Source organism: Mya arenaria, chromosome 10, assembly GCF_026914265.1.
Source record: "Mya arenaria isolate MELC-2E11 chromosome 10, ASM2691426v1".
Lineage (NCBI taxonomy): Eukaryota > Metazoa > Mollusca > Bivalvia > Myida > Myidae > Mya > Mya arenaria.
Window position 1 is genome coordinate 66528430 of NC_069131.1, and position 26031 is coordinate 66554460.

At 33.4% G+C, this 26031-nt stretch overlaps 4 protein-coding genes across 6 annotated transcripts; all 4 read left to right on the top strand.

Annotated features, from left to right (window-relative positions):
- The first annotated feature begins 1406 nt into the window (after positions 1–1406).
- On the top strand, positions 1407–9776 carry LOC128206621 (uncharacterized). 3 transcript variants are annotated; one of them, XR_008256520.1, is made up of 13 exons: positions 1407–1481; positions 2910–3108; positions 4445–4758; positions 4844–5122; positions 5399–5696; positions 5969–6250; positions 6483–6773; positions 7050–7376; positions 7886–8040; positions 8286–8316; positions 8481–8554; positions 8731–8800; positions 9175–9776. XR_008256520.1 is itself a non-coding variant. In XM_052909206.1 (5 exons), the coding sequence occupies exons 1-5, from the start codon at positions 7950–7952 to the stop codon at positions 9188–9190; spliced, it is 282 nt and encodes a 93-aa protein (XP_052765166.1). In that variant the 5' UTR covers positions 7876–7949; the 3' UTR covers positions 9191–9776. The 3 variants fall into 3 exon arrangements, 1 of the variants encoding a protein (XP_052765166.1); XR_008256521.1 differs by lacking the exons at positions 1407–1481; positions 2910–3108 and having other exon boundaries at positions 4751–5122; XM_052909206.1 differs by lacking the exons at positions 1407–1481; positions 2910–3108; positions 4445–4758; ... (3 more) ...; positions 6483–6773; positions 7050–7376 and having other exon boundaries at positions 7876–8040.
- Positions 9777–12375: 2599 nt separating this feature from the next.
- On the top strand, positions 12376–13301 carry LOC128204937 (uncharacterized). The gene is made up of 3 exons (XM_052906338.1): positions 12376–12499; positions 12765–13091; positions 13243–13301. Exons 1-3 carry the CDS (start codon positions 12463–12465, stop codon positions 13299–13301), a joined length of 423 nt encoding a protein of 140 aa, XP_052762298.1. The 5' UTR covers positions 12376–12462.
- Positions 13302–13373: 72 nt separating this feature from the next.
- On the top strand, positions 13374–16021 carry LOC128204938 (uncharacterized). Its single transcript, XM_052906339.1, has 7 exons — positions 13374–13557; positions 13929–14027; positions 14190–14285; positions 14620–14659; positions 14811–14830; positions 15200–15369; positions 15857–16021. The coding sequence occupies exons 1-7, from the start codon at positions 13374–13376 to the stop codon at positions 16019–16021; spliced, it is 774 nt and encodes a 257-aa protein (XP_052762299.1).
- Positions 16022–23012: 6991 nt separating this feature from the next.
- Positions 23013–23552, top strand: LOC128204940 (cannabinoid receptor 1-like). Its single transcript, XM_052906340.1, has one exon. It carries the CDS (start codon positions 23013–23015, stop codon positions 23550–23552), a length of 540 nt encoding a protein of 179 aa, XP_052762300.1.
- The last annotated feature ends 2479 nt before the right edge of the window (positions 23553–26031 follow it).

A 26031-nucleotide genomic window follows, 5' to 3' on the forward strand; every position in this document is an offset into this window, starting at 1 on the left:
ATCTGACCTTGACATCCAAATTAAGGCCATATGCAATTTATTCTATATTTATCGCCAGGGTGTAATTTCAAATACACAAACCAAGCAGGAAAACATACATGCATTTAAAAAAAAAACAGATTATAGACAAACCTTCAATCATAAATTTAATGTCTCTGAGATACAGCAGTCAGTTTAAAAGTAAATACCGCAACTTAAAAAATACCAGTCATATACCTTTTTATTGCAGTTTATGAACAATTTCAATTATTCCAAAACTGCTAAAGCGGCTGCATGTTCTTTAACAAATAGTAATTGTACACTTCTGTTGAGGTAATCATTTCTATATATTACAACATGGTCAAACGTTTCATATATTATATAGAGCTTTCGTAAGGTTCGCTATGGTGTCGATTGAACATTCTGATGAAAGCTGGAACAGTCAATCACTTAAGCACATACTGATGTATCGAGGCTTTAATAATTAATAAGCAAAGTCCTTGCCCCCCAGTAAAAGTCTGTTCTTGATATTAACGAAGATCAAAAGAATATCGACCCAGGTCAACTGCTAACGATTAAATCAGGTGCATGATAAACACCTCTAGTTTTTTATATAGTATATATATGTTTGTGTTGTTTGTGGAGTTTTGTGGTCTTGTTCCATGTTTCTGGTTTGTGTTATATGTCTTTGGTGTTGAGAACATGTGCCCATTTAATTGGGTTTATGTTTAGACTTTCCACTACTGTGCTTGTGTCTGTAGTTTTCATGTAAATCCTGCATAAAAAGTTAAAATATCTTGTCAGTTAAAAGGGCTTGATTTAGCTAATTTTAACGTCAATCAAACTCTTGATTGACAAGTGCGTTTAGTGGCGATATCCAGTAAAATCTTTTCACATGTTGTCATTCAATTATCATGTGAATAAAGAAATGCTTTAGAATGATGATCGCAATTCAATGTCAGATTGACCTTGAGCATGATCAGGAGGTTATGCCAAATGGTTAAAATCTGAGAGTTTTTAATTGGTTTCAAACTGAGTGTCTGCGGACCGTGCTTCAGATTAAGATCTGAGGTCAGTTTTACTCGCTCTCGAGACATAAACTCATTTGTGTGTTGTTTTTTTCTTTTTGGTATTCTTAAGAAACAATTAAAACGTGACGAACTATAATCATATGCCGATCGATGAATGTGGCGTATATCTGCGACAATTTATGTATTTAAAAATACATGGAGCTCTTTGGTGAGGAAATTTAAGAACAGCCTCTACTTAAGGCAAACAATCAAACTCCTTTCCATTGTGATTCACAGCATGCAACTGTTTTCAAAAAACAATCTCCGAATGTGAAAGTTGTAAACTTCCGTGCATTGAAAATATTGCTTGAATCATTATTGTTTCTGTACATATATAATTTATCATAATGATAATACATAAGTTACAGCTTTAAAACTGAAGCAATCGGTGCAAAATGGATGCTAGTGTTTACTTTATCTTATGTTTCCTTGGTAAGCGGTTTCGATTTAAATAAGATATGTGTTACGCTCGATGATGTTTTAATAAAATTTCCTTTTTTTTGTCTCTTTATATACCTCGATATATATTTATTATATATATAATAGTTTAATATATATTGAACATTTATATAGTACACAAGATAACATTTTACTTTCTTATCCGAAATACTATAGGGTTAATACAAATATGAGCTAGAATTTGCTACTTTGGTCTGCATCGTCTTATATAATCTCAGATGCTTAATGCCATTGGTATTTCAACTAGTTAATCATAGAAAGCGTAAGACTAGATCACACGGTAAGACAATCAATGGAAACATTAAACGTATACAACGTCGAACAATTGATATCGAGCAGTGTAATAATATTTTGTAACTAAATGGTAAACATTGACTTCTTTCAAGCTTGTGTTCTCAGTTACTTCCTTATGCGTACTGGATAAGAATGCGGGCAGAATAGATAAAAATATGAATGCGCTTGTTTTGTTAATTGTTATACAAAACATTACCTACATCCTACTATTGATAATATGGATACAAGTCAAAGGTACCGTATTAAACTGTTTTTATCAACAGCGAATATATTTTAAGTATTAAGAAGTGCCAATAATATGTTATATATATATAAAAAGACCTATTCAACACTCCAAATTTAACTATAACAAAGTAATGACATCTCTGTAAATACACCTTCTTCGTGAGATTGTACAAACTCTGTGTACCGTTACGACGTTGTTGGCCATATTGTTACCGGAGATATTAAGTTTATTCAAAATAGTGTACGTCGAAACTTGCCAATTAGAGAACCTAAATACCTGATAGCATCTGAAATGAATTTCCTTACATGTTTGTCAGAAGTGACGGAAGATTTATCTAGGTACTGTACAAGCTGGTGTTTAAGGTAATGTGTTGAACTTTATGCCCTACTGTTAGTTAGTACAATGATGCTTTTGATAATGACACTCCTTGATCACACAGTTTTAAACGTTTATTTATTAAGGCAGACTGTGTGGAATTTGAAACGCTTAAAACAGCAACTGCATCATATCTTTAAACAATGTGGATAAGGTACTCTAAATTGTATTCCTTCGTCAACAAATAGAGTCGGGATCTCTAATCATAAAATTACCTGAGTTTGATCTTTTTTTTAATTCTTTTTTATTCTTTATAAGTTACCTGAAGTTATTTCATATTGAAATAAAACTACATTGTATCGTCGTATTTCTTTCTTGTTTCTAATGATAATGCTTGGAGAAGATTCACATCGTCAATTTATCCCATGATGTTTTTTGCCAAGTATGATGCCAACATTTTGGTAACAGAAATGCCACCTTTAAATCTAATTCTTGTTCATCAACGTGTGCGCAAAATAGTGTTGTTCCATATGTTCTACCATATTTAAGATACTCTTTCATTGTAGTTCTTGCAGGAGACGGTCGTGTGCTAGCCAATTCATGTGGAACACTTTCCGTTGTGAAGCCAACGTTTGTGAGCAGAAACGTCACCTTGAAATTCATCCCTCGTCATTCGTGGATCACACAGTTTGCTCTGAGGTGAAACACACGGGTTCAACCCTTAGATGGCCTTCAGGCACATGTTCAACAAACTGTTCAGGATGGGTAATCTGTTTATACTATACTGTTATTTGCGTATATATCTTGCAATAATTCAGATTTTTTTTGTTCAATGTAGCAATGCAAGTGGGGATACATTATCAAACACAGTACAGCTACACTTACATGGTATATATATATATATATATATATATATATATATATATATATATATATATATATATATATATATATATATATATTAGGGATGCAAACGAATATTCGAATATTCGAATATTCGATCGAACGTTTAATATTCGAATGTCAAAATTGGTATTCGAATATTCGATGCTTTTTGTTTGGTAAATATAATAATAAACCTTTTTCCTACATCTGTGCTGTTGTATATATTAGCATGTCTTGTTTTTACAACGATTGGCCTCTAATTGCCAGAGGCGTGACGTGATGACACTATACCGGTACACGCGTCATATGTTAATTAGGGACACATAGTCGGAGACTATAAACAGTACCCGTAATTTTACAAAAACTGGCTATAAGACAAGTGGCATCAAACAACTTTCAATTATTTTCGGTAAATTCTAATGACCATTATTGGATAATAAACGGAATCGGCAACCAAAGTGGTGTCATGGCTGTCAATTAAGCTGTGCAGTATTGCTCAAATCGCCGTAATGATATGGATGACATGTGCTAGTTATATGCTGTTTTCCATGTTTCGATATAACATTCGTGCTTTGAAATGTAACTGTATAGAATAGCAATTTAGGTCATTGTTATACAATAGATGGGTCAATATTCAGGGTTATTTTCGTTTTATTATTTATCTAATTTCCGAGTAGGTTTGGTGTTTTCCTAGTTATATTTAGTATATGTCAATCCCAGAACGAGGCCGCTCGTCCTACAGAACGACCCGTTGGTGCATCATGACATTCAACCAGGCATTTACGATCTTCGCCTTTTTCAGTGGCTATTGCTTTTGTTCGATATTTTTGTAAATGGGGAATTTCATTGCCAATGTTTGCAAAAATCCGGGTCCTTCGCGGATACCGGCTACAACGAAGAAGGGTTAAAATGCCCCGGCTATTACTAAAGCAAACAATAAAAGTTGTTTACTACATTTCTTATACATTCATATTGGTAATCGAATATTCGAATATTCGATCGAAAGAATTAACGAATATTCGAATATCAATTTTGCCATTCGTTTGCATCCCTAATATATATATATATATATATATATATACTTTATTTCTTTATCAGTAATTTATACGGCTATATGTTTCATTGCATTTTGCATAAGCCCTCTTTGTTTATTTATGAAACTCTAAATCTATGTCTTGCAATAATAAGTGATACTTTGAAATATCTTTGATTATAGAAATCAGGCCAGAGTGTGGCAATCTGCTGCTCCTATCCTCGGAAATAAAATATGGAACAACGGTTGAAGTAGCGTATTACCCTTCAGACCAAAGGACATTCGGGAACCATCCGTATAATAAACGTACATGGTTGAAAGGTGTTCTTCAAGAGCCTTTGCATCTCCGAGATAACATTTATGAAGAGTGGAAAATGTCGGATTATTTGTACACTCTAAAAATATACAATTTGAATGAGAGAAAAGCTGGACGTTACGCTTTGAAATGTGAAAGGTCAATGGCATCTGCCACAAACTGGTTAAGCATACATGTAACAGTAAGTCTCGTCTACTTTTGTTGGATACGACTTAACGATCGCATATTGCCTGGCGATGTAAACTAGCGCATTACTTTTGTTTTAGATAAGCAGCTAATTGGGCCAATTTGGGATGATTGTGTTTACGGCAATGCAGACACTACCATTTATTGCAACACAAGTCGTACTTCAGGGAGTACGCACGTGACATTTTCCAAGAGTCAAGAATTTACAATGACACAGCACGGACGGCAGACTGGGGTATATGCCATTGAACTTGACGTAAACACTTGGAGGGACCATGACGGCGGTTTTGTAATTTGCATGGTCTCTAACGATGCTTATGTACACGATCTGAAGAGCACGACAAAATTGTGTTATATGGGTAAAATCATGTTTGTTTGTTTTCGCAAAAGGGATTATGACTGCGTACATAAATTCTGCGTCTATCAGCAGATATTAATAGTAGTCATTTTGAAATAATAATGTGTATCATTTCTAAAAATGGAAGTTTTTGCATTATAATGCTTATAGGGTATTGTATCAGTAATACAACTGCTTCTATTTAAGCTTTTTGTATATCGCGCAAAACGATTCACATGTAGATATTAGTCGTCTTTGTAACTTCATGGTTTGAAAAATTTAATGTTTCGGTATTCAGAGAAAGGTTCGGACCCTATTTTGAATATACCAGAATACATCCACAATGAAAATACAACAATCAGCGGCGAGGTTTTGAATACACGCCCTCCAGCGTGTATTGAAATAATGGTTAACAACGAAGACATTATTGATGCTGTTCAAGAGAATTTGTTGAACGAATCGTCAAAAACATTCGCCAGTAAAGCTTTCATATTAAAGATAGACAAGAAGTAGGAATGGAAAGGAAATATGTTGTCGTCGAAATTCTACAATTTACGGAAATACGGAAGCTACCTGTAAAATATTAGACATACAATGTAAGTCCGTGTATTATGCATAACTCCCTTCACAAACATAAGCATTCATTGGAACCTTAGCGTCGCTAAATAATTTTACTATCATTATTAATGTTAATATTTACAGTACACTGTATCGAATAAGGAACTTTTCATTAAGTTGAACATGTTTACTATGATGCATCATAGCTACTATTCCTATGTGGAAACGTTTTGCGCCCAATTCTTCTTTTTAGTTGTCAATGATAGAAAATTATATTTCAGTTTAATAAACATTCTTTTTCAATGACTAGATGGCCCTGTTGTCGACATTATGGAGGAACTGAATATTGAGGAAGGAAGTAGCGTGTCGTTCAAATGCAAATTTAGCCGGGGCAACCCTCCGCAGGAATCATCGGTTGTATGGACGAGAACATTAAACAATCAACGTTGGGAGGACGGTTCTCTTGAAATCACGTCTATTCAGAGGTCTGATGATGACATTTATACATGCACAGTCACAAATGAAATGGTACTATCTGAAGGGAAAATTGTGAATGGAATCAGTAACGGAACAATGCATTTAAATGTACATTGTAAGTGTATACTTTTTGACTAGGATTAAGTGTTTATGTTCTAGTTCTTTTCGATGATTGAGTATACTTTAATAAGAATACTGCTGTTACCTGTGTATCAGTTTCTATTAGTGTCAATTCATGAATAAGCAACATAAATGACTGATGGAATCTCTTTAAATTTATATCATACATCTTTTTAGTATAAAAGCACGAAAGTAAAACTCGTTAATATCATCATTGCCTATTTCAGACAAATCAATGGTTAGAAAATTTGCTGTTATAGGCTCGGAATACACAGATAGTGTTACCAAAGCAGAAAACGACATAGCAGTATTAGTGTGTGTGGTTGATAGTAACCCTAAAGCTGAAATTAGCATCGCTAAAGGCGACGAAATACTGGAAGTTGAACAGTATGGAAACAATCTAACACACACTATAGCTAGTTTGTCATGCTTAAATGCAGGTCTCTACTCGTGTACAGGTGCAAATAGATACAACCGCGATAAGCCGTCCAAAGGCATACTAGAAATGTTTGTTACCTGTAAGAGTCCATTGTGTTATAGTGTCGAAAATGGTTTTTTAAATGCAATTTATTAAGTAAATCTGACTTAATGATTTTCAAAATAAACGACCGCTTAGACTGATGCAACTCGGCCATAACTGTATTGCATCTTCAGTTTTTGTTTACAATTGGATGTAATGTATTCTTGTGTAGATTTCTCTTTCAGACTATAATATATAATATTATATATTGCACTGCCAATAACATGTATTACATTTTTAAAGACCAATCAATATTGTCATATTCGTTCTTTAGGTTCGGTCAGTCGTCCGTTCAATGGAAATGTGACGCTTATATTTTACAGTCCTTTAAATGAAAATGTGACGTTATCATACATTGCATTTGCATATCCAATACCCAAAGCTGGGCAATTCACTTGGAAAAAGTGCATTGGAAACGAGACTTGCATAGTAATAACTGCAAATTCGTCCAAGTATGACATATCGACAATCGGACTGTCGAGTTATCTAATAATTACCCATGTAAATGAAAACGACTATGGAAAGTACCAGTTAACAATTACGAATGGTGTTGGTGAGGAATTAACGGAAGTATTTCAATTAAAGAAAGGTGGTAATAATGGTAAGCCGTTTTACAGCGTTTCGTCTTTTACATGAATGTATGGTTATTGATGATGAACTCTTACTCCAAAAGATTTAACACAATGTATAATATTGTATTAATATTCTAAAAAAGATGCATAAATGTCGAAAACATTGGATTCCGAGTTCAATTTGAAAGTAATGAGCATAAAACACGATATTTCTACCTTATGATACTATAATTGACCACAGTAAATATTTGATCATTAACCAATCTTTTAATATTTTTGCGCTTTCTGCTATTAAATACACCGTTACAATCTTGATATCAGTAATATTTTTTCCATAAATGTATTATTCAGTAAGTAGTAAAATGTTAATCAGTCAAAATGTTTGTTATACATGTGTTTGTATTCATTTTGAATAAGAGTGTCACTTTAAGAGGTTGAGTTCATTGCCTTTCTAACTGGCGGCATCCACGATAGTTGTGAATTTATAGCCATGTGCTAATTTTATGTGCATGTTATTAATGTATTTTTGATATTTAAGAAATTTCAGAAAAAAACCTTCCACTTATACTGTTTGTGCTTCTGTCGGAGGAAGTATCGTTGCTATGGTTATTGGATCTGTTATTATTGTATATTGCACTCGACGAAAGGTTTCTCTAAGCAACGTGTGTTGCTCATGTGGTTCACGTAATAAAAGTAAGTATAAATATGCATCTTGATATGTTATAACGTTGAACTCATTTTCAATATTCATTAAATAGTGCCACAGCAACTGTACATTTTTCAATCGGACCTAAACATAGTTAAAGGCCTACATTCTGTGCGTATGCCATTTCTTGGACATAGTACACGTTCGTATAACCAGTAGCAATTGGTACAAGTGGAAACCCGTATAATGTATGTTAAACTCATTACTGCACTTTAACTGGTTTATATTTTAGATTCCAATTTGAGAGCAAAAGAAGTAGACATGTGAGTTTCTTTTGTCTGTTCTTATAATTTTAACGTGTAGTGATTTTGTAAAGAATATTTTTGAATTTGAAACTACATATAAGTTATTTGCAGCACTATGCCATTATAGATTGTGTTTCTTCGTCGCCCTCTGTATAATAAATTGATCCTTGTTTTCTTCACAGGTACTTGACCTGCGTGCATCATTCAAGGCCAGCTACAGACGGAAGCCACTATCAGAGCGTTACGGATATATTGGGTAATACCGTATTATATGTATCAATATATATCAAAATTGACCTTACAAGAGTAGAATACTAACATAAAAACGATGAAATATATATACATTTTTTTATAAATCGTATGTATGAATCTTTGTGGATGTTTTCATAAATAATTTTCCCGAACGTGTTAATATTTATGAAAATTTCACAGAAGCGGAAACTCAAACGAATGAAGGAAATACTGGCGAACCGCTCACAGTGCCCTACGAATCGCCCAATACGTGAGTTACTCGTATTGTCAATGAATACATATCATATTTTACTACTATCTAAAGATTCGTTATTATAGCATTGTTTATGTGTAACTTCCATATCTCATTAAATGTTCGTTTGTGGGAAAATAAAAAGGGTTAAACTTGACACTTTATGGTAATTTATGTAAATGCTGACTTATTTGAGAACACATCACTATCGGGTACGTTCGTTTTTATACATATAGCATTATCCTCATGTATTTTGTTTTCAGTTTACCCATTTTATTATGTACACATGTGTAGTCATGACAATTGGCAATATAGTGTTGGTGCACGCTATAAGTTCAGTTACTATTTTGCCTGTAGTATTGCGATAAAACGAATTTGAAACGCTATTTCAGGGCAACAATTGAATAAGATGCCTTAGGCAAGAGAGTCGACTTTAATAGAACAAACATGTGGACTGATGCATTTCAAAGAAGAGAAAATCATCAATTGAAAAAGTGAAATACCACTTCTATTTTACTGACAAATCTTAACCAACCACCAGAAAGATATGGATATGGACATCCAAGAATGAAACACATGTTTTAGAGACATTATTTGTAAATTAAATATTTTGGTGGACTTTGTTGATATCGTGAAGAAAAGCCGTTAATTCATCTTCATAATGTTACCATATGAAGAAAATGTCATCAAGGAAACGCAACCGTAGTAACGTTTTTTTGGAACAGGTTTTAAGAAAATCTTGTTCAAACTTTCCCATAAACAAAGATGCAAAGCACGGCGCCATTTTCGTGCCCATAGCTGTTCCTAAAATCTGAAAATTGTTCTTTGTTTATACAAGTTTGATTAAGTTTGAAATGTCCTCAATGTATCCAAGAGAGTTAGAGTTGTCTTGTTCAAGGAAGGATCTGCATGCTGCTATACCGAAACGTTGTTTCATAAATAAATAGTTTGTGTTGAAGTTGGACTTCTTTAATTATCACTATATACATGTTTGTATAATCATTTTTAATTATTGTGCACATTCAGTCGTGAAAAATATGTTTTAGTTAACAAACTAATAAAGCTATGACAATATCAATATCTGAAATCAAGCTTGTTAAATAAAATATATTAAAACATGTTTTTTTTATCGATTGAATAAGAGCAAAGCTGTGCTTCTGGTGCTCTTTTGGTGCTTTGTTGTTCACTGTTAAGAAATATTTGGCTTTCTCATATAATTTCTGTTCACATTTGTTTTTTAATCAATCGATGCAGGGGCGAAACCGGGATTTGACGTAAGATGGCGTACCTAAGAGTTGTAACCTTTTAACTTGCTACCCTCCCTCAGATCCGAACTTTATTCGGTTAAAAGCGTTGGCAGTGTGGAGGGTGTGACAATTTATTATTTCATTACTTTTTTAAGCTTAGACGATTTTAGTGCCCCTCCTGGATCCGCTAGTGCAATGAACATTTTATTAAAGATAATTGTGTGTATTAACTAACTATTCAGCTATTTTTATCCTGTCACTTGCATACAAATCGATCCAATAAGGTGCTGTGTAAATTTTAGTTTATTAGGATGGTAGGCCATGTGATGTTTATCTACAGTCAAGTGGTCATGCAACCGCGAAAACTTCTTTTCTATATTTTGCAATGTCAAAGGAAAACACAAATACTGTTTCAGTATCTTATCAATAGACTGCCAACAACCGACCTCAACAATCACTCGCCCATAAAGTCCCATCACTTTGCATAATAAGGACACTGACAAAACAATCTACAATTTCACTTAAAAACATCAAAAATACATATTTCATTTCAATCATGCATATCAATAATAAGAGCAATGTCACAACTACCTGACATCATAAGTAATCACGTAAGTGATTACATGTCATTTGTCGGATGAAGTTTGAAAAAACCGTTTGTCAGCGACACAGTCGCTTTCAATAGTGCGAAATCGCATTGATGCTGGTGAATAACAGCCTGGATTTATGTCCTTTTGACGGATTTCCTTGTTTTGATTTTAATTTATGTGGCTATAGTTGTTTATGGATGCAATGTTCTTGTGTCCCGAAATACGCAGGAACATTGTTCTCATTCAATTTCTGGGCTAGTTATTTTCTGGCCCTGTGATCAGGAATCGTTTGTTTTGATTTATCCCAGCCTTCTTCACCATTCGTTTCATACTGAAGCTGAGTTTGTTGACACCGACATGTTTCTTTTGAAAATCGTTTCTGATGTTTTTAACTTTTTTTGACAGCGCGTATGAATACATTTTTCTGTGATGCGGTTACCTAATTTGCATAGCTTTTACACTAGTTATATATAAAAAATATTGCATGGGATAATATCACTGCGCCATAAGTTATGTTATAAAAATATTTATTTTGAACTTAAAATACAAAGAAATAATTCTCTGCATTGTTATGAAACGTAGTCTGAAAACCTGTCTGAATATTATGACATGGACGTCATACGCCTGCCCGCCTAAAATCCCACCCGGGTCTCGCCTATTATCCGTTTTTTCAATCTATCCGACACGTATGTCAAAGATATCAATGAACAGATTTGATAAGACCGACACAGCTAGTATAGCTGTCAATTAACAGTTTCAATCAATGAGTGTTTGTTTATTGTGCTGAACACCTTAACCTCGTCATCATAATTCTATTATTATCATTTTTAATACAAAAAAGATACTTTTCTAATATAAATTCTGATTTGATAATTCTGTAGCTGTCTAACTTTGGTGATGAATTAATACTTTCACACCAATCTTGTAAATATACATAATATATTCGTCTTACAACACTATCAACTTGGGCTTGTGATACAACATCAAGTGCAAAAAAGAATGAGTACTCGAGTTCATTAAGCAAATTTTGTACAGATAAAGACCATGTATTAATATACTGACCACGGTAAATCAATTCGATGCACTTCTATAAATGCTGTCAATGGATAACTAGAATACACCTACCCACAGACACACTTTGAAATATCATAGTCTGATTCAACCTTGCAAACAATGTTCTGGGAAACGCTTTTTCAATATATATATACACGGCTACAATCTTTTATCGGTAATTAATATTTTCCATAAATGCATTATTAAAGTTGTTAAGGGTTTATAAGTCAAAATTGATGTTTATCATACTTGTGTATGTATTTTGAATAAGAATGTCTCTTTAAAGATTTGCATATTTTGTTCATAATTATCCTGTTATTTGTTGTTTTAAATCGACCACTACCGGTCTCGGGGGTTTTAGCACTGACGTTTATATAATTTTTATTGTATTATTTTATAAAAAAATAGATTATATTTTAATGTGAATCAATAAACAGTTTTATATTCATTTGTTTTCAATTTTATGACTAAATTCTCTAAATTACGACGCACTCGAAAGATATACCGTTCTGTAAATGTGAGGTATTCTTACGACAATGAATAAAAGTAAAATTGTAAAAATATATGCAGTTATTTGGTAAGGAAGTTTTAGTGCAACCTCTATTTATCCCAAACAATCAAACACCAAGTCGTCGCGATTCATAGCAAGCACTTGTTTTTAACGAACAATCTCGGGAAGTGAAAGTGGTAAATAGATGTTGTTCAAGACTGTACATATATAATTGATTATTATAATAATAATACATAGAAAAAAAAGGTTTTGTATTAAAGCAATCAATGCGCGTACAAAATGGATGCCAGTGTTTACGTTATTTTATGTTGTCTTGGTAAGTGCTTTGCATATATATCAAATTGTCTTTCCTTTGACACTGTTTTACAATTGATTATTTTTATCAACATCTTGTTTTTCTTTCCTTAATATTACATATAAGATGAATATACATAATACAGAAACGTATATCCTTCTAAGCTAAAATATCTCAGACGAAATCATTCAACATTATTTTAATGCCTTTGATATTGAAGATGGGCCAACCGGTATCCATTTTTTTCATTGAAATATACTCTCTTGTATATATTTTCTAATTGTAGTGCTTGGTGGAGATGCGTCTGGCTCGTGTGGGGCATTGACAATTATGAAGCCTACATTTGTGAATAGAAACGTCACTTTAAAATTCATCCCTCGCAACCAACGGATCACAAACATTGTCTGGAAGTATACTCCGGGGTGGAATGAAACAAATAAACACGCAGTAGAAGGGCTGAAGGGACGTTTTCCACAAGCTGTTCAAGATGGGTCACACTATCATACTATGTTGTTCTTTGCGGATAAATCTTACAATAATTCAAAATTTCATGTTCAATGTAGAGAAAAAAAAGATGTCACAAGATCAAACACAGTAAAGATACACTTACATGGTATGTATACTCACGATTTGTTACTTCATCGGTAATTGTTTTAGCGGTATATATTTAATTACATTTTGCATTGTCCTTTGTATTTAATTATGAGACTCCTAATCTACATCTTTAAATAGATGGTGATACTTTAAAATATCTTTGATTTCAGAAATCATGAACAAATGTGGCAATCTGATGCTCATATCCCCGCAAATAAAATATGGCTAAAATGTCCAAATAGAATTTTACCCTTCTGATATTGCATTGGCCGACGAGAACAATTTGTATAATGAACTTACGATGTTGAAATGGTTTGGACAGCCTTTGCATCTTCAAGAGGGCATTTTTGAAGGGAAAAAAATATCTGCTTATTTGTACAGTCTAACAATATACAATTTTACGGAGAACAAAGCTGGACATTACGCTTTACAATGTAATAGACCAAAAGGGTTTATCACAAACTGGTTAAACATAAATGTTACGGGTAGGTCTCGATTTGTTGTAAAAGACAAAGTGAATATAACAGATAAATCAAATTTTACTATTTATAGTTTATTATCACAGCGTGCTTGGTGATGCTAACTAGCACTTATATTATGTTTTTAGATAAGCAGCTAATTGGAACAGTATGGGATGATTGCGTTTACGGCAATTCAGACACTACCATTTATTGCAACACCAGTCGTACGAAAGGAAAAACTAGTTGTTGTTTTGTAATATGTATTAAATAGTTCCTAATAGCAGAAGTTATGATATTTTAGCCCATCATTAATCTTCCTTACAAGTTTTACACGTTTTAAGTTGTTTCTGTACATAATCGCATTCATGGATCAAATGTGTTTTGTCTGTATTCAGAGAAAGATTCGGACCATATTTTGAACATAACAGAATACATCCACGATGAAAATCGACAAATACGAACTTCATTCCGCCAAGAACTAACGCCCATTTCAGGTACGAACATTTTTCGAAATATTACCTAATTTCATTTCCGTGCATACCTTTAAATTTTACTTACCCGTAAATAGTATATACTTTATTGTGTTGAAGTTTTATTCAAAAATAATTTTCTACATTGAATCAAGTTTAGGTAATGGTGTTTTATCGCTGTTACAGGCGACAACAGTAAACGGTCGTTCAAAGTTCCGTTTGAGCCAATATTGATAGGAACAGGAACGTTTGTTGCTCTCTGTTTATTCGTTGCTTCAGCAAGTAAGTATTTCAGTGACTTAAACTATGAAAGAATTTCATTGAGCTGGTTTTTTCGTTTGTGTGTCATATCACTTTCAAGCATAGGTGAGTAAAATGGTTCTGATACATAACTGTCAAGATCCCAGTACCAGGTTTAGCGGTATCTTATTTTCAAGTATTCGATTATCCCCAATAAGAAGAAAATAGAGTTACTACATTAGTGACATAAGTGCCCGAACTACGGGGCGACTTTTACGGCCATTCCACACCATCAAATGACTGTCATAGTAAACAAACCTATTTTGCAAATAAGACTTATCCTAACAGAAGATCACGTGAACAAACTACATTTCAGGAACACTTGTACGGTGGCATAAAGGTAGAAACAGAACCAGGTAAAAACTAGAATTACAACTATTCTTATAATATTATTCCAAACGTAATATGAAATTGTTTTTCTGTTATTGTTTTTAAATTTATTCTATGGATTTTGATAATTTGATTATTTCATGTACCAATGTAAGTTTGTGCATCTGTTTAATATAGGGATCCGGACAATACAGAAGGTAATTAATATTGTTTGCAATAATCTTCAGGGTAAACTCATCATTTTGTACACAAAGTAATTTTGAGCTTCATCGCAAAATAAACATAGTTATTTTAACCGAAAATAAATGTTTTTTTATGTCACTTCAGGAGCTCCGTTCTTTCTCATATCAAAACTACTTTAACTTTCAAATGAATCAATACGTTTGATTTTTTATTCAAAATGATTTCGTAATATATTAATATTATCGCTTGAATCTTGCCCTTAAGTATATTATTTTGATAAAAGAAATAGAATGAAAAACAAAATATGCCTACGTTACTCAGTTATTGTAATGAAAACCGGGTAGCCAGAATAACTACTTCAACCCATTATATTTTTATAAAAGTCACATCATCACCGATCGAAGCTTCTCCCTCTCTTGAATCTAATGTGCATGTGGACATGCCTGAGACATCAATGCATATGAATGCCTCTCACGATTTCGAAGTCGATTATGTCGAATTGAATACACAGAATGACTCCATGATTGTCAGGAAGCCAACCACAGCTAATAAGGTATTTCATAGCAATTAGATAGTCGTAATTTGTTTTCTGCTGTAATTATTGTGTATCATTATGTAATTCAAAAGGTCCATAAATGTAGTACTTTAACTGGAAGCAAACATCAACACAAATTTTAAATCAGTTTTGAAACGAAATAATTGCAAGCGTCTCAAACCAGGAAAAATATCCAAAACATTGAGAATTTCTGGCCACAAGAATGTGATTAAGTCCCTTTAAACACTATCAAGCTAAGCTTACTATGATTATATGTATTCTTTGTGAAAAATAAATGAGAATAAAATATGAAAGTAAACTTGTAATTTGGTGAAATGAAATATTATTCTTACACCTACGATTATGCTAAAACTGAGGCCAGGCTGAGTTCTTTTATTAAAAGCTTTGTATTTGTAAACTCGAACATACATGTTTGTTGATAATTATTAATTCACTTATATATATCACGTTAACATATATGTATAGTTACCAATAACTTTTACAGTCAAAGCATGCGGAGAGCAGTCTGATGTACGTGGATCTGGACATTGACCATCTTCAGCAAGCCTGTGCTGGTCCGATACCTGGTCCACGACCAACCAGAGGAAAAGAAGCAACGGTGTATGACGATATTGACTTTTCTAACACAAAACCTCATTTAGTAATATAGAGATACATGTAGAAATACGAGGATTACGTCACGATTCTGGCAAACAGAATGACTTCATTGCTTATATATGAAACGCGTAGACTGTGTAATGACTACTGCGAAACAGGACAGAACATTGCTTATGAGTAGTATATGTTATGATTGCTGCACACCAGGGTGATCCCATATGATATATGTTAATCGAGCAGATGACTTAATTGCTTATATGTAACTTGTGTATAGATGACTGAATTGCTTATATGTAAATTGTGTATAAATGACTTAATTGCTTATATGTAAATAGTGTATAGATTACTGAATTGCTTATATGTAACTTGTGTATAGATGACTGGATTGCTTATATGTAAATTGTGTATAAATGACTTAATTGCTTATATGTAAATAGTGTATAGATTACTGAATTCCTTATATGTAACTTGTGTATAGATGACTGAATTGCTTATATGTAACTTGTGTATAGATGACTGAATTGCTTATATGTAACGTTTGTATATTGTGTAACATCTGTTGGAAATCAGGATGACTGTATTGCTTTTATATTACTCGTGTAGGTTCCGTAATGTACTAATGACCGTTGCAAAACAGAAAGACTGCATAGCTTATATGTGAATCAGCTGAATTGTATCATGATTTATGCAAAAAAGGATGAAAACATTGTTTATATGTTAATCGTTTAGCTTGTAAAATGACTGTTGAAGAACAGGTGTACACCATTGTCTTTATATGTGAAACGTGTAGATTGTGTTATGACTGATGCAAACAGTAGGGATGCACTACTAATATGTAAATAAAAACATGATGATTACATTGATTATATGTAAAATGCGTAGATTGTGTTATGACTGATGCGAAGCAGCATGACATCAATGCTCAAAAGTAAAACGCATGAGTTTACGTGAGAAAACCTGTATATATCTATAAATTACCGTGGCACAACTCATGTCTTTTTGTTAACGTTGAATGTCGTGTATGTTGGGCCTGTAGCTACTAAATAAACTGTTGGGTTGACTTGACTTACTAACATCAATTAGATAACTTTAAATTTAAAATCATTTGTAATCAGACATATATAATTTAAATGATACACTTTTTGGTTTCATTTGATAAAGCATCTTGCCATGTTTGCACATACTGCCCTGATATTCTTTGCGAAAACATACGGAGATCGTAAGCACTATCATCCGGGTTAACATTATTGACAATACTACCAAGACCATGACTATTTATATAACTGGCATATTGAATGTACCATGCATTATTAATAAGAGTGTTATTTACATCGATAACTTTATGCTAAACGAAGACTAAGTATGTAACACATGTAGTGTTTTTATGCATTTCAGCCAGTACTCAAGTGCTCTTTGTTGCATAACAATGATATGAGAAACTTTAAAGTACGTATACGATTGCAACCATAGATGTCTAGGACTTAAGACCAAACTCCTTTTAACAGAACTTCATATGTTAAAGGAAATCTAGTACATCAAGTTATTTTGTTTTCAAGAGGAAATTCTAAAAATGATGAACATACGCATAACACAAATAAAAAAAATTATAGTTAGGTCTGCAATGATGACAAAAAGTTCAAATGAAAGCGAATGAAAATACTAAAAATGAAACAGTAGATAAAAGAAATACTTTTATTCTTGCTTGCATTAAATATAATAAAACAAAAAGTAGGCATTGATGAAGTACCGTAAACAAGAAAGAATCAGAATATAATCTAGGCTCTTTAATCCGCCGACAACTGTGGACCCCGTCCCCCATCACAACCCCCGGTTTCTACTGCAAGTACGATTATTACGAGAACTGGCAAGGCCAGTGAATCAATGATAGTTCTATCTGAGAAAGCTCATCAAGATCAGCCCACAAATCAACAAAAGACAAGCACAGCTCCAGCTGAGAAGCGTAAGCCAACCTTTTTGACATAAGTGAGGAAGCTAGAGATAATTTCAATGGGCGGATGAAAAACATGAACACTGTTCGGAAGACAGAGTCTAGTAGCAGGCAGTTCCAACGTTCGCTACACGAACGTGATCATACCAGGGTTATGTGGCAGATGTGTCAGCTTTTGATTTATTTTGAACACAAGTTATAATAAAAAAAAGTTTTAACGATACTTTTCAGAACAACGGCTGTATTATTCTTATTGGATATCATCAAATAGATAATGTCAAACTAGTGTACAATGTGACAATGTGGAAATGTAGAAGCATTTTCAGGGGCATTATTTTTTTTTTTTCTTTTTTTTTTTGGGGGGGGGGGGGCTTATTCGAGGAAAGGGGGTTTAAATATATAACATTGCAGGATGACTACATGTATTTTATTTCATGTCTTTTCTTCAAATTATAATACACAAATATAATCTTTCTAATTTTCTCAGCGTAAATCGTGATGTTTAAAGTTCTGCATTTTGGTTTAGCTGATCAAAAGTAACTCTTATAATCCAATATGTTTCTTTGTGTCTCCGATTTGGTTTAAAATGAACCCTTAAAATAGAATCGGTAAAAAGTTGCGTCGAAATTACTGGGTCAATCGTGTGAATTTAATGTACGTTTCCACTCTTTTTAAATGTTGTGGAAATTTTAATGTTTCAAAGTCAAGAAAAAAATTGTATGGAAAAGCACTTATAGCAATAAAAAGTAGCATTTATTCCAGCCGCGATAGAGGCGCAGGCCAAGTTTGCAATAAAATTGAAGATCCGCTGGAACCAACTGCTGTTAGACTTATTTCTCGTATAACATCAAACTTAAACGATACCATGCGTGCTTCTCTGGCACGTCAAAGGCAGTGGTTCGCCTTCCCATCATACTCAACTAGAGCCAACTCGGTAGATTGTTCGCTTGAATACATTACAAGAAGTAAAAGTCTCTAGCTTAATAAGAAAAAAAGCGATACACTAATGCATCATTTTATTAATGATGCCAGTTTCACTAAATCTATAAAAATATGATGTAATATTACATAAAATAGAAAAATAGAATTATTATTGCAATATTATTCCGTCATACATTGATGGAAAGGCATCAATTCTAGTGCAAATGCAATACTGGCATATTCCAAAAGTTATTCATACAAAGAAAAAATAAACTGCAAAAGCATGAATGTCATTCTTATTTGTTGTTTTTTTTTAAAAACGCGACAGCTGGCTATATTCATGTATAATGTTGCTTACTTCCGTATCAACTTTCACATTATGTCAATGTAGCAAGAAGAAAAAGTAATGAAATTAAGCATAAAAACAAAATGAAAGGGACCTTACTCAGACCCTTAAACGCTTAATATATGTTTGCTACTATTTACAAATAGCCAAATACAATGCCATATATGAGGGATTTCAGATTTCGCAATTTTCGCAAACTCAATGAATGCTAGTACGAATAAAAGAGGGAGGACTTATTGGCAAATTGTATATTATTTTCATAATTTCTTTTCCATCAATACCAGCTAAACAGTTTTCAAACTCCTTTAAAGATATTCATTTACGCATAAAAGAGGGGATATGGACAGTATTGTTTCGACTTTTTAATGTTGATAGTGAATTATAGTGCCTGACTTTACTTACGAATTTTAAGAGAATTCGAGAAACTTAATTGAATTAGTGAAATTCAATATTCAACTCATTATTGTTTACCAAAAATGAATATTAGTATATGGATATTGTATTATGTATCCTAAATATAAAAGGGACATATGGTGATAAAGTAGTAAAGTTATGAAAACATGATTAATTCCCCTTGAGTTTCAATTTATATTCAATAAGAGAACGTCTACATAAAAAGATAATTTGCGTTGATCTCTTTTTGTGGAGAAAATTGATAAAGTAGTAAAGTTATGAAAACATGATTAATTCCCCTTGAGTAATCAATTTATATTCAATAAGTTCGCGTCTACATAAAAAGCTAATTTGCGTTGATCTCTTTTGCGAACACCGACTCCAACTGTTAATAGATTCGTGCTAATTGTGCATGATAAACATCATTAGCACTTTAGCATTACCCAAATAATTTCATCGTTATTCTTGCCAATAATTTTAATGATTTTCTTCGGAAAAGTTTAATAATATATAGATATACTACCACTACATCGTCTAATTAGTTTTGGTGTTTTCCGTCGTTTGGTATTTAAGATAAAAATTATACACCTTTTCGATAGTTTTTAAAATTATCTGCCCTTTGATGACGTCACGCTGGTAGAGACAAAAACAAAGCGCGTTTTATGCGAGTTTGTCAATTTTAACCGTTCAAAGTCGATATAAGGTACTGAACCGTTTTTATGTCCTTTAAAATACATTCGTTTATTAATGAAGAAAACGTGTCTCGTATCAAATAATCGACAAAGCCGCATTTCGAAGCAAATTATTACTTTGCTACATATTTTGGCGCCTTTCTTGATTTTCTATTGATAAAAAAATGATCAAGTATAGTCCGAAATATAATTTTGCAGACCATATTTTAACGTTATAATATGAAATTCGACACATAGCAAAATATAAAAGCTGCTTTGTTCTTTATTTTGTGTTCCATTCTTTGCAGTTAAACACAATACGTTATGATCATGTCTTTCAACTGGCTATGATGAAATACCTGGCAAATAACATTGAAGTTAAAAGGAGCCAAAGTTTTGCAGCTGAAATAATTCATGTGGAAAAGACAATTAATGAATTTAAGAACTTTCACATCATTGACCATGTTATTCCATTGTAATCTTTCTATTACATCAATCAGATATGGCATGTTTGTAATCTATTAAATAAACGTTAGTCCAGGATCCAATCATATTTAGTCCAGTCATTTATTAAAAATTGATTTGTGCGCCTTGAAAGGTTATGATTTTCCTCTCACATTTTTCGGTCGGTCAAGTGGTAGACTTTGTATATTTACATAGATTTTGTGTAATAAATTATCAAGATACATGGTTTCTTTTCGTGTTTTAACATTTTATACTGTTTACATGTGTATATATCTGCCATATGGTACTGATTAAATGGTGCGAAACATGACCAACCCTTTCTTTTAAGATCCAATTAATTACAAAATGTATGTAGATTGCCTTATAGTAGCTACAGTACGTTTTCCGGTTTCAATTCTTTCTAGTTTTAGCATACTTCTATGCGGAATGAAACAAGTTTGCCATAACGTCAAATTTAACAAAAGAAATCCGAAAAACTGCAAATACTTTATCATAGAAAATCTGATAAAATCTTCTTTTGTCAAATTCTCAAATCTCCTGACAACATATTCAAATGTTGCAATAGATGAATGTATTATGCTTGCAATATATTGAACCTCATAAAATAATAAAAAATGATCTTTTCAATTTTGATTTTGGTCCTTCAAACGGCATTTGTGGGAAGGCCCTTAACCCTGTTTTTGTTGGAATCAAAGTTTTTTTAGAAAGATAAAATCAAATTTTTGATTGAGTTATAAAAGTCGTCATTTACTCGTTAACGTTTGAGTTCATGCTTCCATACTGGTCACCTGCTGGGGGTGTACGAACTTCCGTTGATTAAGAGGGGTTTTCTCTATTAATTTTACCTCCTTCCTGGCGTCCTTAGCCCGTCGCATGATATCGTACAGGGGATTGGGCGATATGTCTCGTTTTGTCCTTCGCCGATCCGGGTCGGGCGGGCATGTGTGGAGTCGAGCATGAACTGCACTGAAATGTCCATGACGCTATTAATGACGCCATTCACAACTTTAGTGCAGTTCTCTCTCTGACCGGTAGATTAACCTAGTTTGCCCACTCTGCTAATGTATTTCATTGTACGGATATCGCTATATTTCACACCAAATAATTACGTTGAACACCTGACTACACCAGAATGAAAAGGGTATATAATAGATGCAACACTCCTTAAGCCAGGTTTGTTAAGCGGCCGTTTATGTGCGGATATGTGTGTGGTGTTTTTGTTTTTGGAATGAAGAAATAAAAGAAAAATATTTATTGAATATTGGGACCCGAAACTGAATACAACAAACAATATGAATGCTGTGGAGAAACTGCTCGGACCTCGCAGAATAACCGTCATAAATAAATGGTATACATTATTTAATTTTAATAGCCTTATTGAGTTAGGTTTATAAGGAAAAGTCTTTTATGTCGAAAACGGATGTTGTTTTAAAGGAAACTGCAACTTACATATTACGAAGAAGATTTAGATTAATAGTTTATTTTTGTCTCATCTGTGTACAATATTATACACATACATATTTGCACATAAAAGTACACAGCCATTCAACGAATTATAAGGGACTATATTAAACTCTTCTGTTGCACATATAATGTCTTTATTTAAGGAAGAATTGGTGAATTAGTTAACCTTTAAGTCAATTTGACACTTTATTATTTAGGAGAAAGAAAGACCTAGGAGTAACATACAGTTATTCCATATACACGATAACAGCTGTCTTACGTGACTGTATACATGTGGTTTCAGTGCTAAAAGCTAACCGTATATACCTGCCTTTTATCTTTTACAGACGCAATGAGTTCCATACCTAACTCCACAGTCTCTGAAAATGACACCAAGGAGTTTCTGGGGACCATCAAAGACAATGTTCACGGCTCCCTGGTGATAATTGCCTGGATTGTGATAGTATGTGCCATATTCCCTAACCTCGTAATAGTGATAACCTTCTTGTACAAACTTCGGACAAAATGGCCGCCCTACACGTGGTTCGTCTTCAGCTTATCCATTTGTGACTTCACTGTTGGAATTGCCTGCGTACCCATTCTCATGGCGGAATCGTTTATGGTTTTTAATAACTATTTCACGTGCATGCCGTTTTTCTTTGCATTTTTTCTCGCGCAGCTAGCCTCTCTTTACCACGTAATGGGCATCTGCTTTCATCGTTCGTGGAAAATCAAATCTGTATTGATTCAGAATAGAAATCAGAGTAAACGTTTCCCTCTGATATTATCTACTGTGTCCTGGTCGCTCAGTTGTGTTATTTGTTTTATTCCATTTTATGTATGGAGAAACGAGAACATGGCCTTAAAGGCATGCGTGCTTAAAGAACTTTTTACAGATGGCAAACAAGTGGCAGGGTTTCTGGCTATATTTTACGTGGTACCACAACTTCTAACAGACATTTTCTACACGGTGGCTGTTGTCCGACTAAGATTGGAGTTGCGCCGCGTGTCATCTTTGGAATCTGAATCAAACACAGTATCTGGCACCAATCCGAGGCCGACCAATGCGTCATCCGCTAGCGTTAAACGCCAAACCAGGACACAGCGGCAAGTTCAAGGTACTATTGGACTTATCATGATGCTTTTTAACCTGTTCACTGTACCGATGGCGGTGGTCATGATTATGGAGAATTCAGGGGAAAGGGAACGGAACATGAGATATATTGTGAGCGTGTTGTTTGTTCTCAATTCGGCCATCAACCCTTTAGTGTATGCCTTAAAGATTGGATGGCTGCGACAGTCTATTCGAGATGTGTTTGTTGAGTGTATGAAAGTTTGCTGCCTATGCTTCACTCAATCAAGTGACAGTGGGAATAACAGCAACAACGGACACTAAATTATTGAGAAATTAGTGAACCAATGGGACTTTCTAGAGTAAATAAGGGGTAATACAGTCGAATGCAGTTGGTTCGAATACGCTTGCCTCGATCTTTCCGTTGCATGTCAAGCTTTTGGGACGGAGCAGAATCTACATTCGAGCTACACACTTTAATGGAAATGTATAGGAGAGCAATATACAAACGGGCGCAGCTTAGCTATTTATTAAAGTATATATCCTGCTCCTGGGAGTATGAGAGGAAAATAGCTCTTCTTTTATATGGTGTTTTTAGAATGTTAATGTGACATTTAGATTTTGTTTTTTAAGTTTTTATTCGGTGACCATTAACAAATTGATGGGGTTTCTGATATATATTTTCAATCATTAATTTAACATATGTCTTAATATCTCAATGCTCCTGCTCCTATAATATTCAAAAACATTTAATTTTTCGTTTAGGGATATGATAAGTACAATATTTATTTATTGTTCATTTTTATTAAGAAAACCTGTTATTTTTTATAACAATCTCTTGCAAATCAGATAAGTGCGATATGAGTTTATTGATATATCGCAGAGTTTGCATCACCGATTCCTCAGCAGGTGGTCCATTTATGGCCTGACAACATTCGTTTCCTGGCATTATTCCCAAGTTTGGAATACTCTATTTTGATGTGTATATAAGATGTAAAAGAAGTTTACATTTCACACTGAATGTTTGTTTGGCAAAGGCAAACTGCAGCTCAACTCAAAATAATTTTATTATATCATAGTTTAGAACTTATCTAAAATTAAGGACATTAGGTCTTGAGTTAAAACGACAATATATTTTCCTGAAAGGACTAAAAAGTGGACATGTATGTAAAAAGTGCAGTTCGTCACCAATTTCGTTTAGATTACAAAAAGAACATTTTCTATTGACAAATGTTTTTTTGAATCAATCTACCGACTTTGACGGGAAAAGTATGGCTGCAAGTACGGAAATGCAAAATCAGAAAACATAGAAATTTGGTACTAAGACAAAGATATTAAGGTACTCTTCAAATTTCACAACAGAGAAAAATGCTACCCTTAGATGAAATATTAAATTGTTCAAAACAAATTTGCTGAAATTGATCCACAAGAATGGAGTTCACAAGTATACAAAAATGTTGTGCAGGTCTTGTTTGGCTATGCCAAACGTATGAATAATCCGTTAAATCTTGATATTATTGGCCCAAAGTGAATGATTGCTATGTAACATGTGTATATAGATTAAGAAACTTGTCATTGGTTGGAATGAGCTTACTCAAGTAACTTTAAGCTGCACTCTCACAGATATACTATTTTTACAACTTTTTTTTATTTTTTGTCTTGGAAACAAACTTTTGCATAAATATCTGCAAACCAATAATATAAGATTGCTGACAAAAATCAGATCGTAGATTGTCATATTTCCGTTCAAAAAATAATGCTTTATGGCTTAAACCGTTACTAACGGTTTGAAAAAAATGCATAAAACATCATTTTTTAACTTAAACATAAAAATCTGCGATCTAATTTTTGTCAGCAGTCTTATATTACTGGTTTCCTTGGACTATTGCAAAAATTGGCTCGTTCCAAGACAAAAAAGAAAAGAAATTGTCAAAACGTTCAATCTGTGGGGGTGCAGCTTTAACATTCTTCTTTTAACTATAATACTTAGAGTCCCGAGTAGAGCATTCAACTTGGAGTACTCGTTTTAGTATGTGTAACCCGGCGCAAAAATAACAATGATGTTGTTCTAACAGATCAAGGGTTTTAAAGCTCAAGAATTCACTCAGTACGGTGGAATGGGAACAATAGTAGCATCAGAAAGCTTCAGTTGTATGTCTTAAGGCAAGTCTAGGTTAGTAATTCTTAGAATAGAGCATACACTGATTTGTTAGCAAGGCTTATTAAATATTTATGGCAGTTTAACAAGCTTCCAGTGGACGAGAATTAGACACCAAGATATTTGTATTCCTTAACTATCTCTATTACTTGCTTGTCAATGCTAAAGTAAAATTTCTTTAGATTTCTGGCATCACAAACAATTATTTAGTCTTTAGAATATTTATATTTAATTCCCATTGCACACTGTAATATTGAAAACAATTCTTTGTTGAAAATCGCGTTCATTGTCTGTCAGCGAACAGGAGGATAAGTAATTACATTTACACCATTGTCACATTTTCATCTACTTCAGTAGAAACACCTGAGCATGTTGTATGAAGAACTTCGTCTCAATCGTTAAGGTAAATAGAAAACAAAATCGAAGAATTTCTGAGACGATTTTCTCCATGGCGTTACCCAGCTGGGTAACATGGGAGACAGTTGCCTATTGATAGAAATGCATGCTTTTTTTAATATCATTTCATGTTTGATGACTGTAAGAATTTATCCTGTAAACAAGATTGAATTAGTTATGCCTAAAAAAACAACTCGCCAGACAGAGTCAAATGCTGCCGAAAAAATAAAAAAACAAGCAAAATAGTTT